General features: G+C 43.5%; 1 protein-coding gene across 1 annotated transcript; it reads left to right on the plus strand.

The window, feature by feature from the left end:
• Positions 1-16451: 16451 nt before the first annotated feature.
• lyrm9 (LYR motif containing 9) lies at positions 16452-19451 on the plus strand. The gene is made up of 3 exons (XM_076281459.1): positions 16452-16670; positions 17941-18033; positions 18274-19451. Exons 1-3 carry the CDS (start codon positions 16545-16547, stop codon positions 18286-18288), a joined length of 234 nt encoding a protein of 77 aa, XP_076137574.1. The 5' UTR covers positions 16452-16544; the 3' UTR covers positions 18289-19451.
• The last annotated feature ends 993 nt before the right edge of the window (positions 19452-20444 follow it).

Below are 20444 nucleotides of genomic sequence, written 5' to 3' on the forward strand. Positions count from 1 at the left end.
TCATTGCACATAACAACGAAATTCAATTGCACTTCCCCTGGTATGACACATAGTATGACAAGACAACATAGTAGGCCTAAAACATGAATTAAGACATAAAAAAGAGACCTGAGCTAACACAGTAATAAACTAGAATGCATTTCCAAGGAACTACAAAGTGTGCTTGCTCAGGTGCGGTTCACCAATGGGAGCAGATAGTGGAATATGGTGCGTTGAACTCAACTTGATCCAAGGATTCCAACGGTGCCTCGTTTTTCAAAATTGGCCGTACGGGTCAAAGGTTACGTTAACGCGCATCCAAAATGCCAAAACACATTTTTGCTAGTTACAGCAACCCCTAGTGGTCAAAGGGCACAAAATTGTTTGTGTGTCCTCACAATGGAGTCCCAAGTCCCAGTTTCAAGTTTTGTTTTGATAAATGAAAGTGTCGCTGAGATATGAGCCTACTTCCTGTGATTATAGCAACCCCCTAGTGGTCAAAAGGCACAAAATGTATTGTGCATCCTCAGGATGGGGTCCTGAATCCATGTGCCAAGTTTAGTTTCTATACGTGAAAGCGTTGCTGAGATATGAACCAAATTCAATCAAATTGACGAAATAGGATGCGTTGAACTCGGCTTGAGCCAAGGATTCTAGCAGTACCACTGCCTTTTTTAAAATCTGGCCTACAGGTCAAAAGTTACATGCATTAACGCAATGTCCAAAATTGCTAATTGCAGCCCTAGGGGTCAAACAGCACCAGATTTCTTGTGCATCCTCACAATGGAGTCCTGAGTTTATGAACCTACTTTGGTTTTGATAAATGAAAGCGTTCCTGAGATATTACCTACTTCCTGTTTGGCGGCTATGCCACCGATTTCGTTTGGCTGTGACAAATACACCCTGGAAATCCAAAGTTCTCGCGAAAGCACAATTGAATTGTCTCTATAGACACTCTGGCAATGAGTAATGATGCACGTTACTTTTATCCCTTGCATCGCAAGGAACCAATCACATCGGTGTATCTAATATAGGCGGCCCATGAGGTGAGCTAAACAGATGATGGCAGCGCTGCAACGAATCAGTCAGTAAACATTGGTCATAGTGTTATCCAATTGCGTCCAAGTCCGGAATCAGTCAGTAAACATTTCTAGATTTTCCAGGCTAGGCAAATACTTCCGAAAATCAAAAGACCATCTCCATCCTCTCGAGCAACCAGTATTGACCGTGAGTTGGAACGGTGTCAATATCTCTGCTGCTTTCAGCAAGCACACTAATAAATAAGTAAATAAATGACAATAATTGATAAGTAGCTAAAACAAAACATAGTCCATAAAGTGCAGTGCAGTCCATGGGTCATGACTTCAGATGTTTTATGGCACTATTCAAAAGTCTGGAAGTGCGACCCTGGAAATATGCGTAACGCCTTTCAGATGGCAGCAGAGTGAAGAGGTTGTGACCTGGGAACAGTCGTTAATTATGTTGTTTTACCCACTGCAGACATCTGGTGGGATATATGTCAGTGAGTGAGGGGAGCTGTGTGTGTATTATGTTTTGTGCTGATTTCCTGACTCTGTCCGGCACCTTTTTGTCAGCATTGGCGCAGCTGCTGAACCATACATGCATGTTGTGCGAGATGATACTTTGGATGATACTTTGGATACTTGGCTACAGTTGTAAAAGGATAAAATCAGCTTGTGCTTTTACAATTTGTGGGAAGGTAAAAAAAAAACGTAGGCTATTTCATTCATTTCCCACAAATGTAATAAATCACTTATCTGTTTTATCAGTTGTAAGGGTATGGTTGTTAAAGATTATCACCATCTAAACCAATTTCATGACCATATCTGTCCTTAAATTCTTTAATAGGTCAGTAGCTTTGTCACCCCACAATGCATTTCTACCTTTGCTGTATTCATCACCTTTAGGAGCCAAGCAGCAAATCTAATTGCACTCATTTTGTTCTTTTCTTATTATGTGGCAGACCAAACTGTATGGTAAATAGTTTTTAAATTTAGCATATTTACCAGGGACAGATCCCTGACTTTTTTGCAAAGCTGCTTTGGCATTCATTTTGCCTATACATTTTTTAAACATACTTGAAATGATTGAAATGACATTATACTACATTTTTTCAAATATTTGAAATGCTGAAAGTTATTTTACATGACATATTAACATCTTGAAACATACTTGAAATGATTCCACATTAGACCACATTTTTTCACGTTATGAGACTTCAATTACTTCATACTTCAATTGATTGCACATTTTTTAAGAAATCTGTTTCCTTAAATGTGTTCTGGTGCCTTACGAGTTGTTACGAGTTCAGTAACAATGTTTTCATATTGAAATGCTGTTTTAACAGCAACAAGTCTCTTGTTTTACTTCAGAATAAAGATGATGCTTTTTCTGAACAAGTATACCTCTGTTTGCCTTACTTTTTTTTCATTATGTAGTAATACCATAACTCATACTTGCCATTGGTGTGGCATATTTACATTCTTCTACTGCAGAAAGAAACATAACGGGACACTTTGGAGGATGTCATTCAGTACAACAGAAAATCGTCATACAGTACAACAGAAACTTTTGCTTAAAATAACTATTACAATTCATATTATTATACAATTTTTCATGTGAATGTAAGAGAAACCATGCCTGTTTTATAGAAAATGGAGTTTGATTGATTTTTAAATAGAATAGAAGGCGTAGCAAAAACTTATTTCATACAAACTAACAAAATCACAAGACACATTAGAATGCAAACAAGGTGCAGACAATTTAAAACAGAGTAACAGCACATTCTTGTGTTTTAAAAAATCTATTGTAAGAGATATACTGAACTCATACATTTTAAATGGCTAAGATTGTTCCTTCTGTATGTATTTTTTCATAAATTAGTCGTTGCACTGAATGACATTTTTGCGCCATTGTTATTTGTCAACAACACTAAAAACACAAAATAATCAAAATGCTCAGGAAAAAAATATATATTTACCTAGGTAACACATTTGTGCACATTATTGAATAAAAAAAAATACACAATTTAATAATTTTATTTTTTTGTGCTTGGAACACCCTATTTGTCTTTAACCCACGTGTGTGTGTGGGGGTAATATGGTGTATGTGTGTGTGTGTTTATGTGTGTGTGTGTGCCTGCTTGCCTGCATGTGTGTATTTTTTATGTGGGTGTGTGTGTGTTTATGTGTATGTGTGTGTGCGTTCGTGTGTGTGTGTGTGTATACATGTGGGTGTGTTTGTGCATGCATGCATGTAGGTGTTTGTGTTTATGTGTGCGTGCCTGTGTGTGTATGTGTGCATGTGAGTCTGTGTGTGCATGCCTGTGTGTGTGCATGTGCGTGTGTGCGTGCGTATGCCTGCATGTCTACTGTGTCTGTGTGTGTGTGTTTATGTGTGTGTGTGTGCGTGTGCCTGCTTGCCTGCATGCGTGTGTTTTTTATGTGGGTGTGTGTGTGTTTATGTGTATGTGTGTGTGCATTCGTGTGTGTGTGTGTGTGTACATGTGGGTGTGTTTGTGCATGCATGCATGTAGGTGTTTGTGTTTATGTGTGCGTGCCTGTGTGTGTATGTGTGCATGTGAGTCTGTGTGTGCATGTGCGTGCGTATGCCTGCATGTCTACTGTGTATGTGTGTGTGTGTGTCTTTACGCGTGTGTATGTGTGTGTTTGTTTATGCGTGTGTTTATGTGTGTGTGTGTGTGTGCATGCGTGCGTGTGTGTGTGAGTGTGTGCATACCTGTGTGTGTGTGTGTGTGTGTTTATGTACGTGTGTGTGTGTGTGTTTATGTGGGTGTGTGTGAATGCCTGCATGTGTGCATGTATCTATATGTGTGTGTTTGCAAGTGTTCATGAGTTGTGTGTTGTGATGTCATGAGAGGCTGTGTCCTGGAGGGGCACTACATTCCCCTGAGATGGCTACAATCACGAACAGCTATGGCTGCATCTACTGGTGGAGTTGGGAACTCCACCCCTCAACACACGACATTTCAACACACCTGAGACTGATCAGTGCCTGATCAGTTGAAGGGCTTTTTAAGGGTTAGAGACACAGTTAGTTTCAAAGTAGGGTTTGGGAGACAAGCTCCAGGTTGTGCTCTCTGCAGAGGACCTGACCGTTCAAGTGTCGTTTTCCATGTGAATACTGAAGGCTGGAAATACTTGCTGTTGGAAATAGTTGGAAATGCCTGACGTTTGAAGGACTTACTGCTGGATTGGCCACGGGCTGCAGTGCTGATTGAAGTAAGGTTGAAGATTGTTTATCAAGAGGATACTTATTTGAGGGAATTGGGATTATGATTTCACCATTGAAGAGACATTGTTTAAGTAAGTTCAACCCTATCCTTAGTTACACATTTGAATTTGGAATACCTTTTCTATTAATTCCCAAGAACTTTATTAAAATCCTTGCTTATATTTTAACCTTGTGTCCTCGCACTACTTGAACTGTCCCGCTGAGAGCCGTGTAGCCTCTCATTATATCACATATGGTGGAGAATGCGGACATAGCTCAAACGTTAATGTTGCATGTCAGAGGAGGACACTGAAAATTTGATCACCCAATTTTCCAAATTGGCCATGGGAAGAAAATGGAGGACATTTTGAAAGCCCTTGCTGCTGGCCAGCAAGCCCAGATGCAAACGAACGTAGCTCTCTTGGAGGAGCAAAAGAGAGCCAACCTTCTGAAGACAGAGGAATTGCAGCTGCAGAAACAAATGGCCGTCCGTAATGTCCGCCTAATAAAGGCGAGTGACTTTATATCCAAGATGGGGGCCACAGATTACTTTGAGGTGTACCTGCACGCCTTTGAAGCTACGGCCACTAGGGAAGCGTGGCCCAAGGTACAGTGGGTTGGACTGTTTTGCCCCCTTCCTAACGGGGGAATCCCTGAATGCTGTCTGGGACCTGGCCCCCGACAAGGTGACTGACTATGATGCCCTGAAGACTGAGATCCTCAGCAGAAATGGACTCACCAAGTTTGGTATGGCCCAGCGCTTCCACAGCTGGACCTTCCAACCAGACCAGCCTCCTCGTGCGCAGATGCACGAACTTGCCCGGATCACGTGGAAATGGCTGGAGTGGAGGCCATTGTAGTGGATCATTACTTACGGGCCTTGCCTTATGAGGCGAAACAGTTCATCAGTCAACAGGCCTTGACTACAGCCGATCTAACCATGGAAGCTGTAGAAAAGTACCAGGCCACAGCGGAATTGCTTCGTGCTTCCAGAAAGGAGCCCAAGAGTGCATCCCCGCCACAGATGGGAGGAACCCGTTCAAAGAACCCCAAAGTTTCCAACCCAGCCACTTCAGGAGCTGTCAAGCCTCCAGGGGGAGCCAGAAACCAGCCGGCACCAGGGAGAGTATACCGGGAGAGTGAAGTCTGACAGTGTTACCGGTGTGGGGAGATAAGACACATCTCCTGGCAGTGTGGGAAACTGGAAGACGAGCCTATGCCCACTGCTGAGTCCTCCAGCTCACCACCCGCCCACCTTTTTGCCTCGCTCGTGGTAGTTGTAGATGGCGCCCCCGAACGACCCCCCACCGGCCCGGTGACTGTGAATCACCATGACATGGAATCCTTACTAGATTCAGGTAGCCGCGTCACCCTGGTGCATAAGGACCTGGTGGGTTCATCGTGTCTGACCCCAGGGAAAGTCCTCCCGGTTTCCTGTGTCCATGGAGACACCAGAGACTACCCCACCACTGAACTCACAATGACCACCACCCAGGGAACATACTCACAATGGCAGGTGTGGTTGATTCCTTGCCCGTTCCTGTCCTAATTGGACGAGACTGCCCAGCCTTTCACCCGTTGTGGAGGGAGGCTCAGGAGAGGCTAACCTGAGTACCTCGGAAGAGGAAAGATAAGACTCCTCCTGAGAATTCTCAAGTGCAACCCTCAGAATCACTCACTCCAGCCTGTGCTCTTGCAGGGATGGCAGGTGCCCAGGCTGACACAGAGACTGGTCCAGAGAACATGGCCCCAGAAAGTGCTCTGATCTCCAACGAGGAAGACATCCAAGGCACCAAAGAGCTTCCCCTTCTCACAGGCCAGTATGGTACGGCCCAGTTACAAGATCCCACTCTTGCAAATGCCTTAAGAAATGTGCAGGTGTTAGAGGGAGTAGTGCTAGGGGATAGGACAAGCTCTACTTACCCCCATTTCGCAGTAAGCCGGGGGTTAGTGTATCAGGTAGTAAAGAAAAATGATGAAGTGTATGAACAGCTCCTCGTAACACAGCGCCACCGGGCCATCGTTCTCAACCTAGCACACACGCACCTGCTAGGGGCCCACCTAGGGGTAGAGAAGACTAAGGAAAGGATCTTGCAATGCTTCTTTTGGCCAGGAGTACATAAAGAGATAGAGAACTACTGTTGTGGTTGCCCTGAGTGTCAGCGGGTGGCACCAAAGCCCACATATAGAAACCCGCTCATCCCCTTGCCCATTATCGACACCCCTTTTGAGAGGATCGGACTGGACATATTTGGGCCCTTACCGAAAAGTTCCAGGGGGCATCAGTACATTCTGGTCATACTGGACTATGCAACCCGATATCCTGAGTCCATTCATTTCCAGGGTGATGAAAGACCTCTGTGCTCTGCTGAAGATCAAACAGCTGAGAACGTCAGTCTACCACCCCCAGACCGACGGGTTAGTCGAACGTTTTAACAAAACGCTAAAATCCATGCTGCGGATGGCGGTCGGGGAAGATGGGCGCAACTGGGATCAGCTGCTACCGTACCTACTGTTTGCGGTGAGAGAGGTACCTCAGTCTTCTACTGGTTTTTCACCCTTTGAGCTCTTGCTTTCCTACAGACCCAGAGGACTGCTGGACATCGCCAAGGAGGCCTGGGAGGGGCAGCCATGCCGACAGCGGACCCTGATGGAGCATGTTGGGGCCATGAGAGAGAGAATGAAGGCCATCTATCCCATGATACGTGAACACATGGAGACCGCTGAATGACAACAGCAAGCCTCCTACAACAGATCTGCTCAACCCAGAGAGTTTAAGCCGGGGGACAGAGTGCTGGTCCTGGTGCCAACCGTTGAGTGCAACTTCCTGTTAACCTGGCAAGGACCATATGAGGTCATTGAATGGGTGGGAGAGGTAAACTGCAAGGTGAGGCAGTCTGATAAAAGAAAACCTGAGCAGATTTATCATGTTAACCTCTTAAAGAAGTGACATGCCAGAGAGGCGCTGTTCAGCTGTCTACCCCCCACAGAGTCCAAGGAACCAGTGAGAGAAGAGGTTCAGGTGGGTCCAAGCCTGTCCCCACATCAACGGCAGATGGCCCTGGAGCTGTTGGATTGCAACCGAGATGTCTTCTCCTCCCTGGGCACACGGAGGTGGTCCAACACGAGATCCGCACCATGCCTGGCCAAATGGTAAACCAGCGCCCTTACCGCATGCCGGAGGCTTGTAAAGTGGCTATTCAGGAGGAGATAAGGAAAATACTGGAGATGGGAGTAATCGAAGAGTCCCATAGTGCCTGGGCAAGCCCCATTGTACTGGTTCCCAAACCAGAAGGGTTGGTACGATTTTGTAATGACTATCGAAAGTTGAACGAAGTGTCTAAATTTGATGCATACCCAATGCCTCGTGTCGATGACTTGATAGACTCCTTAGGGCATGCTCACTTCCTAACCACTCTTGACCTCACAAAAGGCTACTGGCAGGTGCCCCTGACCCCGGCGTTGAAGGAGAAGACGGCCTTTGCCACACCAGAGGGGCTCTACCAGTATACCCGGCTCCCGTTTGGTCTCCACGGAGCACCTGCCACGTTCCAACGCTTAATGGATCGGGTCCAAGAGGTACGCAGCGGCATATTTGGATGATGTGGTCATACAAAGTTCAGATTGGGCCAGCCAGACTTCAAGAAGGAATTCATTATCAAAACGGTTGCTTCAGAGGTGGGTCTGGGTGCTGTACTCGCCCAGGCACATGACATGGAACATCCCATTCTCTACCTAAGCAGGAAGCTACTTCCAAGAGAGAAGAACTATTCCACTGTGGAAAAAGAATGTCTTGCTGTAACCTGGGCCCTGGAGACCCTGCAGTTCTACCTCCTGGGCCGACGTTTTACGGTGGTGTCTGATCATGCCCCTCTGCAGTGGATGGCCAGGAATAGGGAAACTAACAGTAGAGTTACCAGATGGTTTTTGAGCTTGCAAGCATTTCACTTTTCTGTTGTCCACAGGGCTGGCAAGCGCCACGGCAATGCAAATGCCCTCTCCCGGTGCGACGCCTTCTTCACCTCCTTCACCCCGATGAGGGGTGTGTGTGTGTGATGTCACGAGAGGCTGTGTCCTGGAGGGGTGCTACATTCCCCTGAGATGGCTACAACCATGAACAGCTATGGCTCCATCTGCTCTCTGCAGAGGTCGTTTTCCATGCTGGCCGGAAATACTTGCTGTTGGAAATACTTGACGTTGGAAATACCTGATGTTTGAAGGACTTACTGCTGGATTGGCCACGGGCTGCAGCGCTGATTGAAGTGAGGTTGAAGATTGTTTATCAAGTGGATACTTACCTGAGGGAATCGGGATTATGATTTCACCATTGAAGAGACATTGTTTAACCCTTTAGGCGCCAGAGTTTTTTTTTCGAAACGTTCGATTTTGACATCTTCATTTCAAAAGGCTATATCTTAAAAGTGATAAGAGATAGAGACTTTCTGTAAATTAGAGAAATATTAAGGATGACCCAAAGTGTATGTAGGGATTAAATGTTTATATCTAATTTGCATATTATGATGTCATATGGTGGCGGCCATCTTGGACTATAGAATTTTCATGAAAAGTCGTATGTTTGAATTATAAAATGCACCACTTCTTTCCCCCCATAATGCCCCTCACCTTCTGTATGCTATATTGCACAATACTGAATGCTCAGGTATATAGTAAGTAGTAAACAAACTGTGTAAATCATTACAAATAAATGGCAGAAACAAACCAAATGCATGTAGCGGTAGGCTGGCCTTTTGCTCTAGAGATTTTCCATTTACTACATACAGTAGGCACTCTGATTCCATGTATGGGGCTAGAGCTTAGATCGGGCCCAAAAAATCAAGCCCGACCCTACCCGAGCCCGTGCACATTGTGCCCGAGCCCGACCCAGCCCGACACGTTAACTGTAATTATGAGCCCGAGCCCGATTTAAACACGACATTTTTTAAATACGTGGGCCATTATAACTGACGTTCTCAACTACAATTCCGAGCTGTTTGAGCTACAGAAATCCGTTTAGAGGACATTGAGAGGACACAAGAGGACATTGAAGGCTGGCTATCATTATTTCTGCCATGGCAAGCCTGCTTCATGTTCATCTTAAAGTATTTTTGCTGTCATAGGTGAACATCGTGCACACTTAATGTACGCACGATGTTGCGAATGACAAATGTATACCTCCGACTTTTCTCCAAACTTCCTCGAAGTTATTTCTCCTGTTTTCATTTTTTTTCTTTACATCTTCAAGCTTCACGTTGCGCTTAAGCTACACAATACAGCACAGCAGGCCCGGTGTGATGTGTGCAAGTGGAGAAGCGGCGCATGACACGTATTGCGCAGATGACATTACAAGTCATCTTAGGCCTACTTTGATAAATATAAAATATTTCTGAGTCTGACTATGGCATAGCGTTAGCTCCCCACCCAAGTAGGCTAATGATTAGAAGAAAAAAAAAAGCAAGCTTGATCAAGGACCCGGCCCGGCCCGGCCCGAGGATATGGCTGGAAATATCGGCCCGACCCGGCCCGCGGTTCGGGCTCAGGCTCGGGCAGAGAATCTAAACTCTATATGGGGCACATATATATTATTCAGATGACACATAAACACAAGTAGACAAAACCTGTTTAGTTCAAAAGCTCACTTGCCACGGCAAGGCACAGATCAGGAGGTGAGATGACGAGACAAGACAAGAGACAATGTTAGTATTTGTTTTCTTTTCGTTGTTTTTGTTGATGTTTTTTTGTTTTGTTTTTTTCTTAGCTGACAAAGACACACACATCACAAGGACATGAACACACAAAAAAGAACACATATATGTCCTAAATGGTCAGGGAAATAGATAATCAACAGTGTAAATCATTACTAATAAATGGCTGACAATTTTTTTTTATGTAGCAGGCCTTTTGCTGTAGAGATAATGACTATCCATATCCTATCCATACAGGGCCGGCATTCCCATCATCTTGTGATAGACTATGCATGGCCTAATGGCTCTCCTGCCCCGTGTCACCACCTCTGCTCCTGTTGCGAGCAGCATGGCCAGATCTGCCTCGCACTCGCGTCGAGTGGAGAGAATTTGCGCAGCTCGGACTAGGCCTACTATCATTCTCATTGCGACTCCCCACATTGCCTCTACGTTCCCTCCTAACTGTCCTATGAGCACTTCGACCTCGTCTAACATACCCAGTGGCATTAGACAAAGGCTCCACCACGTTACTGTCGCCGTGATTGCGGAGAGGCACACGTTCAGAAGACAAAAGCTAGCGCTACATGAACATTAGGCTACCTCCAGCCTCGTTCGCCACACCACTAACACCCTGCTAATTTCTCGATGAACACTCCGAACCCGTGAAACATTATTCCCACCAGTGACATTGGGCAAACGATTCAACGTTTGTGCTTGGTGTAAGCTAAACTATGGAGTAAACTCTCACTTTGTCCAGCTGCATCATTGCAAGGCACGGACACATCTGAAGCCTCACTAAACGAATCACCGTCATTTTCTGAAGGCAGATATTCCCCTTCAGAATCAGGGTCCGCGAATAGAAGACCCAACACTTCATTTCGGGTAAACTTTTTTGATGCCATTAGACGATAATCTAATGCAAATACTCGCTGACGTTGACAATATCGCTCTGATAAAGTGGCTCACACGCACACTTGCTCCGGTATTGCACGCACTGATTCAATGCGCTGTAGCGCGAAGGTTTTGTTTAAAGCATGCCCTTTTTTGGACTCGGGATGACGTATGACATGTCTGTCATCTAGTGGAGTGGAGGTCGAACGAAATATGACACCCTATTTGACTAAATCGGCCGTTTTATTCAGTACCGCATCTTGTCGACAAAAGCCGACCGTGGCGCCTAGAGGGTTAAGTTTTGACTGTTAAAGATCAACCCTATCCTTAGTTACAGTTAATTTGGAATACCTTTTCTGTTAATTCCCCTTGCTTATATTTGAACCTTGTGTCCTCGCACTACTTGAACTATCCCGCTGAGAGCCGTGTAGCCTCTCATGATATCACAGTGTGTGTGTGAATGTGTAGTGTACAGTCACTAAATATACACATATGTAAGGGATAATGTACTACTGTGCATCTGGGTTCTGTTCGTCCTGTCGGGACTTATTTTCCGATAATTACCGGCAGACAATACATTATCCCACTTTTTATATGACTACTTGCCAAAACGAGAAAAGAAACAACACAATTGGTCTTTAAAAATTATTTGGTACCGTTTCGTGGCTTCCGCTGATAAAATAAATAGTTCACCACACAGATAGAATTGGACAGTTTCAGGCATTGTGTGGCAACTTCTCACTAGCTGACTTTCCATTGCAATAAGCGAACGAGCGAGAAGCACGAGGGAGCAGGGGTCACTTGCCGGTGTTGTGGCTGGACCGTGTCAATGCCTATGGCTCAGTGCCCCATAAAATAGTGGAAAGAGCCCTGTCTATGAGTACAGGGGTTTGAGAGGCTCATGTCATGGACAAGGATGAGCTTCAAGCCAGAAAAGGCTCAGGAAAGGAAGGGTGACAAGTTCTGTTTCTTTCTTGGAGAACACCAGATTCCAGCACTCACACAGAAGCCAGTCAAGAGCCTGGGTAAGATCTTCACCAGGGAGCTGAAGGACACAGCCGCATGGCAAGAAACTGGCGACAATCTCAACACCTGGGCAGAAGAGTACCAAGAGCCAGAAAGTACCAAGGCTGCTGACACAAAGGTCTCAGCTAGCATTGAGATCAGAACAGGGAGAAAGTGACACGCACATGAGGCAGTTGAATGGCAGCAGGCTGGTGGGCACAGCCGCTGGTCGGGCTGGGCTAGGTAGGGGCACGCCATTTTGTGTTAGTAAAGCCAGTGGTAAGGTAAGCCACATGCACATACAGCAGGAGGTAGTGCAAGCAGCCGAAGAGGAGATGGCTCGGTACTGCAGGATGGTGGGCATGGGCAAGCAAGGTGCCTGGACCAGCGGGGGACTGGCAGCTCCTGGTCGACTTCCCCCTGGATTGGCCAGGTGAGGGTGTCTGATGCTAAGACCAGAAACACTCGATGACCTTGGGAAACATCACTGACGATGTGTCCAGGTTGCACCAAAGGTGTATCATACTCAAAGATATTTTACTAGTAAGGGAAGTGAGAATCTGCCATTTCACCTACAGTATTGCTGTTTTGTTTGCATGAGCACCAGTGCACCAGTCATACTCAAAAAAAGTAATGTATTACACATTATTTGCTTCTGTAAAAAAATGTAATCCCTTACATTACTTCTTTACTCTCTATGGAAAGTAACGTGTTATATTACTATTGTGTTACTGCATTGAAATGTTTCTATGGATGCTGTTATTGGATATTATTGATAAACATTGTACAAATTCAAATTGCTTTATGGGAGCGCTGCTGCCCTGCTCACGCACCCTCCCTCACAATGTTAAATAGTGACATGCACACAACTTGCAAAAAATGGAACTGCTTTGAGTGAAGTGCGCTTGCGAGTTGGGCACCTTCTGTCATTAATACTAGACACACACACACACACACACACACACACACACCGGCAACGCATTAATTAAGAATGCACTCGCTACCACAACATTTTAAACGGCAGATTTTTTTTTAATACAGGTGAATATTTATTGTTTTATTTTAGCTCTTATAAACGGCCTGATTGTAATTAGGAAAGCAAAGAAGAATCATCTAAAGCCAAGAAGACAGTCTCAGAGGCAGTGCTGTAGAAGGCGGCCTGATTCCACGAACCCTGCTCATGATAGAGTCAAGAGTAAATGACACCACGGCAATATGCGTCTCCACGGCTTGAGGAGGAGGATTCCTATTTCCTAGTAGACTATCTCAAATAGGAGAATAAAGTAATCTTTGCTCACACACTGTTAGTTACTGTAGTGTGATTACTGAATTTAGAAAAGTAACACGTTCCACTACTCGTTACTTTGTAACACGTTACACCCAACTCTGATGAGCACATATGTACAGGTTGAATTTAAGTTAGTTTTAAAAGAAAAATGTCTACAAGTGACCTCAAGGTGAAAAACATTGACATGTCATTGTGCTGAGTGTGCCATACTCTACTCCATTTGCGAGAGACTAAAGCATAAGTTCCATAAAAAATATTCTACCTTTACATTATAGATTTATGTTCAACTGAAAGCAGAGATGGCACTAAATAGGATGTGATATCTGTTGAAAGACTACGGAACCCTGGAGGGGTCATTGCAAGATCTTTTTTTTTTTGGTTTAACATGCAACTTTATTAACATGCAGGTAGCTCTCCATTAGAAAACCTTCTAACCACAATTCCCCTAGACCCTTTAATGTAATTTCCTGTAGATAGGATTTAGGGGTGGTTGCCAGGTCAACCATCAACTACAGTACAGTCAGGCGCGCTTGCAGGTGTATGTCCGTACGCAGTACGCACTGTGCGTACCATCAGGCTACTCAACAATGAGAGAAAATTTCCCTTGTGTGCGTGTGTATTCACACCAAATTGTCCCACCATACCTTCCCAACTATGCACAGTATCCTATTAGCTGCATGCCATCAGGCTATTTACAATTTTCTATTACATAAAGTTAGTGAACATGTTATCAAAATTAAGACGCACACATTTTGTTTGAGCAGGTGAGAGAATAGGCTATGCACGCAAGCACGCAACTAGGCTACTTGTTGTTTTCTTTTACTCGGCTATCTACTGTATGGTTATCAGCACACAATGTTGAGCTAATTCACTAACTCAATACTCATCGTGGATATCACAAGTTTAAACAACGAAAACAGAAAGGATGGATGGAGCAAAAAGTATGGACTTTCGAGGAGCACATGCGTCTTGGCAGTACAACACCAATGTACTCATTGTCCTCACAGTCACACATCCTGTCTAGACATCCACCCAAATGCATAACGCATTGGATAGAATAGTCTGTCACACCATCGTATTGTAACAAACTGCAAGGTTGTTTCAAAATGGTCTTTATTGGTTACGCACCAAAACACACGAACACAATTCCGGGCCAGACCTGACCCTTATGCTCCAGCACCAGTGAAGGGCAGTAACGCGTTAGAAGTAACGCATTACTGTAATCCAATTACTTTTTTGTTGTTGTTTTTTTTATTTATTTTTTATCTGTAGCCTAGGCCCAGGTAGCACCCGATGCGCAATGGACGCACTGTGTTATTCATAGGGAAGCGCTCGTTTCAAGGCAGCGTGAGCGCATGTTTGAACCTGCAAGCACGTTCACTAATGAACATTTCTTAAAGCTGGCCTATCTTTGCGATATATTTGGAAAGCTCAATGAGTTAAATATCCAGTTACAAGGCAAAGACAAGCACCTACCTCACCTAGCAGATAAGATTACTGCATTCACCAAAAAACTTGAGGTATGGGACAGGCGCCTCGATCGCAATAGTATGAGAATCTGAGTGAAATCGCTGAAACGTCTGCTTCGGGAGCCACTCTTGTGATCCCATGTATTAAACAGTAGGCCTACATCACATCCCTGCAAAGTTTATTTCAAAAATATTTCCCAACCAGCAGTGCTCAGTATGACTGGATTATGGATCCATTTAATGCAGCATGTTGGTATTTCATTGAATATATTGTACAATGCTGTAAAATATTGGCTTATGCTTCCTAATATGTTGCTGGAAAACAGAAAGATGTGTGTTTACAGTAATTTACAATGGCACATTATGTATTTATTTATTATTATATCTGCAGCACCAGCTGATTTTAACTCTGCTGAAGAGGATATATTTAGAACTTGTCATTATTTCAATACATTTGACAATTTTAAGCTTGACCTACCACTTTCTTAGAGCAATGAAGGACAGGTGGGGCTCGAAAAGGCCCCCCTGATCAAAGTAGGGAATGAAAGAAAAAGTTTGAGAACCACTGCCTTAAACTAAACATTTACATGAAGCACAGTAGCCTATGCCGATTGAAACACATTCCACTCAGATAGGTGCTACCAGGCTCATATAGGCTATCACTTTAATTGCAAACAGAAAATGTCTAGCTAGCTGTTTATACCAACTTAATATCATGACTATTGCTAATATAGTGCCAAATGTGGAGTTTGTGGACTAGCCATAGGCTTATATTTGAATGGAGCTGATCATTATGAGAGTTGTATAGATGCTCTTAAAGTGACAGCGCACCATTTATAAATGAGTTAAACTGCATCAAATTAGTAGTATTTCTTAAGAAATATTTTAAACTAACAGTTCTGCTTTGGGCACCATCACCATTTATTTACATCTATTCGAATGAAGGAGTATACACACCAAAAAGTTAAGATTGAAACTAATAAAAACAAGTTTTAAAAAAGCGTATTCAGGTTGTGTATAGCTAGTGTGTTTTTGTAAAGTAACTAAGTAAAGTAAATAGTAAAGTAACTAATTACTTTTGAAAATAAGTAATCAGTAAAGTAACTAGATTACTTTCTTGGATAAGTAATCAGTAATCGGTAACTAATTACTTTTTCCAAGTAACTTGACCAACACTGTCCAGCACTAAGCATCTATATGAGGCCGTATCTAAAACACACACCACTCAACCCTAATTATGAACACTGTAACTAGCTGCAAACATAAACACAACAGACAGGACATACAACGTTGTCAACCCACATGGTTTAGACAGTTTAGAACATGAACATTACACATACTGCACAGCATCATGGGAGCACAGTCATAACAGCTAGGCTCAGATCATTACAGTGTTTGTAGCACTTCAAAACGGCTGAAACAACATTAGCCTCCATCCATTAATATCATAAGGCTTCCATAAGGCTTCATTTTTTTTTATATAGTTCAAACGATATCTATGTTGCAAAGTGAGGCAATGTTATTCATTGACAGAACAAAATGTGTGATTTTTCTCTCGTAACTTTGTGACCACATAATATCAGAGGATACAGGCCTACATGTTTTTCTCATAAATGTGTCATTTTTTTTCTTGCAAATGTATGACTTCATAATGTAAAGTAGGCTATATATTAGTATCTTTTTTCTCTTAAATTTACTGAGATTTCTCTCAGAATATTCCCTCGCTTCCTCTGAGTGAGGTGTTTTTTCAGAGGGAAAAGTTTGGAAACCTCATAATGTGCTAAAATTTAATGTTGAATAGTTAAATTGCTTAAAAGATGGAGGACTTTTACTTTGAAATGGCAGTTGCAAAATGGGAACGAGAAATCAGCGGAAGTATTTGTAGCTGTGAGTAGTGAGTTCAAGGAGACGAGAAGGGGGGACTTTGAGGATATCATACCTAAGTCTGTCAGCGGATTAGACCTAAAGAATTTAGCAATGCCCCCACTTGCAGGTGCCGAACTTATCCGCACTCCAGTTCAACTCTACCGTTATCTTCTGCGATGCTGTAAACTCTTGCCATCAACAGCCATGCAACAGCACTACAGGCATGCAGTAAGACAAGTGAGCGTGGTTTCCTCGAACCTAACAATTTTTTGTAACGTTATCCCTCAGCTGTCACCTGTCACAGTTACAACCCAAATTAGTGGTAATCTAACGTTACCCATGTTTCATGTTACCACCCAAACAAGGACAACTAAAATGTTCTCAAACACTCTGATGTTGTGGCTTAGCCTGTGCATTTAGCGTTTCAAGGCTACAGTGCAGATGTGCATCTCTGTGTTTGTGAATTGGAACCAGTGTTGCAATTTGATTTTTTACCCTTCAGACTTTTATGCTAAAATAAGTAGGCATATCGAACATTTGAGAAAGTAATATTTAATAGAATTGGCTTAGTCCTCCATTTGAGCTCTAAAAAGGTTAGCCTACCTTTGGGTTATTTCAATTAGGCTGTTCTAAACTGTGAAGAATCAGTGATAGTTGTCTGTTAAGTTGAGGCCCAGTAAAATGTTGGTTTCCTTAAATGAGGTGCACAAGCTTGAAGCAAACTTTAGCCTATAGATTAGAATAATCACAATTTTTAGTAAAGATGTGAAATTGCATAACTTTATAATTGTATAAAAAATATAACTGTTTGCTTTGCCCTAGCAAAAGTTCTCCAACACACATCCCCAACATACTTACAGCACACTGCCCACACACACACTACACACACACACACACACACACACAGTCACTGCTCCACTCCCCTCCCGCCCACACACACATCTTCACTGTCATCATTCACATACATCATACATACAGTACTCTGCTTGCAATAGTAAGTCCCTGCCCCCCCCCCCCCCTACATACACAGCACATTGTCTCATGAGGAAGCTTCTCCAACACACATATTGCACACTGCCCTCTCCCCACATACACAGCACACTATCCCATCCCCCCTGTCATCCCCCCAACACACACACCAAGACCCCTGGCAGTTGGGTTAGCCCCTTGAGCCGTGGATCTGCCCAAGGTTTCTTCCTTGGTAAGGGAGTTTTTCCTTGCCCCTGTTGCTCTTGGGTGCTCCTTGTTGGTGCCCCCCCACCCAATCCCAATCCTCCCCCACCTTTTTTATGCAGCCCTTGCCACTTAATCTACTAAACCCCTCTTCTACTGCACTTAATCTACCCCCCCCCCCCATTAATGCACAAATAGGCTGACACCAGACATAATTTCACTGCATTTCTTACTTCCAGTAACTATATGCATGTGACAATAAACTTCCTTGTATCCTTGTATCCTTGTAGTAGAGTAGGTTAAGGGATGACAAAATATTGGGTTTGTGTTTCAGAGCTTTAATAGCCATGCTGATGAAGAAGACAGAGAGCGGGTACAACTCATCATCCAAAGAGCCATTGTAGATGCTGACTGGATCCTGGAGAAGGTGGGGTGGTCAAGGAAAATTTGAATAAGATACAATATCATATTGATGACAATTGATGTCTTTGATTTGGGCTGGCCTGGGCATATCCACAAAAAATAACCAACTTAGAGCATTATGAGCTCTAGCACCTAGTTAGACATAACATTACACTGAATAGCAACAGTTTTGCTCACTTAACCAAGCGTTTCCTTCTGTATGAACAGATCATCTGTGGCTGACAAGGTCTTTTTTAAATTTCAGTATACCAAAAAGTGACCACTGGTGTTCTTTGATGAAGAGATGGACTCAGGTTTGCCTTGTGGTGATCTGCACACGAGTTGGCGCATACCAGCTGAATGAGGGTGATCTTAGTATCACTGCAAAGCTAGAGTTAAATACCAGATGTATATATTTTGAAAATTTGTCAGCATAGCCATTATTACAACACTATTGTATTTATTTGCGTGTACATTTTTGTCGTAAATAGTATGTACAGATATCAATTGTCTTACTTTGCACCTTAAATAAAGAAGGGTCGGAAATACTGAAACGGAAAACAAGTCATATGCCATTGTATTTATGTGGTTTGTGTTATGAGTGGACGGTTTCAAATGACTCCTTATCATACTCTTAGCAATGTTATGCACTGGTCAGGGAGGGGACTTTCTGTATTGAGTAACCACCGTCATAATTAACCCCTGGAATCTACGGAATTATGCGTCGACGACAGCCATGATGTTTCTCTGTATGTTCATCTGTATGTTCATCCGTATGTTCATCCGTATGTTCATCCGTATGTTCATCTGTATGTTCATCTGTATGTTCATCTGTATGTTCATCTGTATGTTCATCTGTATGTTTCTCTGTATCCGTATGTTCATCTGTATGTTCATCTGTATGTTCATCTGTATGTTTCTCTGTATCCGTATGTTCATCCGTATGTTCATCCGTATGTTCATCCGTATGTTCATCCGTATGTTTCTCTGTATCCGTATGTTCATCTGTATGTTCATCTATATGTTCATCTGTATGTTCATCCGTATGTTCATCCGTATGTTCATCCGTATGTTCATCCGTATGTTCATCCGTATGTTCATCCGTATGTTCATCTGTATGTTCATCTGCATGCTCATCTGTCCCATTCTTTTGAACAAGGTATCTCGAGAACGCCAGAAGGACATAGGACTTCATATTAACTTTCAACTGGACTCAAAGATGTTAAAACAAACTCAATACTAATTTTTTCAATACTCGTTGAATTCAATTTTTTTTGCTAATTTTCCTTTGCATCTCATTATTTATGAGCAGTGGTTGCTGAAAAAAAATATTGCAACATATTTCAGTCTGTTGGTTGTGCAGCTGTCCATACCCAAAGATATTACCAGACACCAACGTGACCAAAAATGTCAGATAAAATCCGGAGAGCAGGGCTGGAAGTCCCCCATCTGAGTTTCCACAGCATTCTATTCCAGTTTAATAGCTCATTTATCAAAGGTGAGGTGCTGACTGTCAGTCGCCTCCAGTGTCTGCAGCTTCACTGGATGAATCACACGCCTCCAGCTGGAGCTCCACAATCCCCTTGTTTCATGGTGCGGTGAAGGCTTGGGCTGCTGGCGCCAGTCAATGCCCTCTTTGTGAGGGAGAGGTGGCGCGAGAAAAAGGTCGCTGGTGGGGAGGAGACGTGACGTGACTCGCGGCACCGTACCGCTGGGCACCAGCCTCCCTGCATTCACGTTCCTGAGGCCTGACTGGACTCTGCTCTCAATCAGCAGTGGCTTATTTGCCCTGATCCAACCGCTGATTCCAGTCAGGCCTCTCAGATCTCACATGGTCAGAGAAATCTCCACACAGAAATAGCCTAAGACACTCAGATATGGCATTTAAGAGTTCTCACAACGAGACCTTTTTCAGTGAGGGAAGGAGGGATATTCTGTTGCCACTTTGTGTCATTAGCAGTCTTTAATTAAGGTGGTAACAGAACATTCCTCTGAAGGTCACTTGTGATCCAGGTAGAGAATACCTCCCCCCCCCCCCCCTCATCATCCCATGGGGATGCCTTCTCCCATAGTGAGTGGCCTTGTGCTTGAGGTAAACACTTCAGAAGTCCTAACAGAGGTGTACGATAGAGTGTCCTAGGTGGGAACTACTCTGCTTTGAATCCACCGTTTGTCTATGCTCTAATGAAACCCTGTCCATGCCACAGGCTTCATCTCTGGGATGATATGTAACTTTTGAATATAATGGAAATTGTATATGCATCAATCTCATCTTGCCCGTCTTATATGAACTATCACTCAAAATGAGAAAACAAAAGAGTCAGGGAAAACACAAGAAGCACATACTGTAAATGCATCCAGAAATCAATGCATACAGGTCTGATAATAGATTTGGCAGATATTTTGTAGAATAGATAGCAGACAGATAACACATAT

This window comes from Alosa pseudoharengus, unplaced genomic scaffold (genome assembly GCF_046254945.1).
Source record: "Alosa pseudoharengus isolate Yale_2024_CS ecotype anadromous, Long Island Sound unplaced genomic scaffold, YU_APseudo_1.1 YU_APseudo_1.1_scf_13, whole genome shotgun sequence".
NCBI classification, from domain to species: domain Eukaryota; kingdom Metazoa; phylum Chordata; class Actinopteri; order Clupeiformes; family Clupeidae; genus Alosa; species Alosa pseudoharengus.